We start from the raw sequence: 638 nt of genomic DNA on the forward strand, positions 1-638 counted from the left end.
GGAGGAGGAGTGAAGAGGGTGAGGGGGGGAAGGAGGAGGAGTGAAGAGGGTGAGGGTGAAGAGAAGTTGGGGGTACCGTGAAGGGGAAGTATTGCCTCGGGAGCGGCACAGCCTTGATGTCTCTAACATTACACCCACCATATCGCCGTACACGAAGAGCGCAGTCCCGACGCCAATGCCGCTGTAATACACACAGAGGGTGCGGATCCTCCTCCAGCCACCAGGCCCGGCCTGGACCGCCCGACTCATCACCAAGGAAACGGCGCGCGTCACGCAGCGGCGCCCACGTGACTAGACCCCCAACACCCCCGCACACAACCCGAGCATCCCTCAGCTCACTTTGTAATATTAAAAACAACCAAACATGTCACAACCTTTTACTTGACAATCCTGATAAATAACTGAATACCAGCACGAGTTTCGAAAAAGTTAACGTGAACCAGGTGGGGTCAGGGTAGGGGACAGGGACAAACCTCAGCTACACTTCGTCCCCTCTGCTAACTGGATCTCGGAAGTGAATCAGTATCCCTCAGCCAGATTCCGGATGACCAGCATTGCAGATAGTCTCATCCATTCCGAGATGCCAACTTTCATTTTAGTGCTACTTTCTGTTGAAGGAACAGCCTTCATCTGAAGAA

At 53.6% G+C, this 638-nt stretch overlaps 1 protein-coding gene across 2 annotated transcripts in view; it reads right to left on the reverse strand.

Moving 5' to 3' along the window:
* Positions 1–272, reverse strand: part of lztfl1 (leucine zipper transcription factor-like 1) — a 35,130-nt gene extending 34,858 nt beyond the window's left edge. For both annotated transcript variants that reach the window (XM_048611830.1, XM_020510470.2), the window contains exon 1: positions 139–272. In XM_048611830.1, the coding sequence (XP_048467787.1) occupies positions 139–249 (111 nt within the window). In that variant the 5' untranslated portion in view covers positions 250–272. The remainder of the gene's footprint in view (positions 1–138) is intronic.
* Between the last annotated feature and the right edge of the window lie 366 nt (positions 273–638).

Source organism: Rhincodon typus, chromosome 2, assembly GCF_021869965.1.
Source record: "Rhincodon typus isolate 14 chromosome 2, sRhiTyp1.1, whole genome shotgun sequence".
In the NCBI taxonomy this organism is placed as follows: domain Eukaryota; kingdom Metazoa; phylum Chordata; class Chondrichthyes; order Orectolobiformes; family Rhincodontidae; genus Rhincodon; species Rhincodon typus.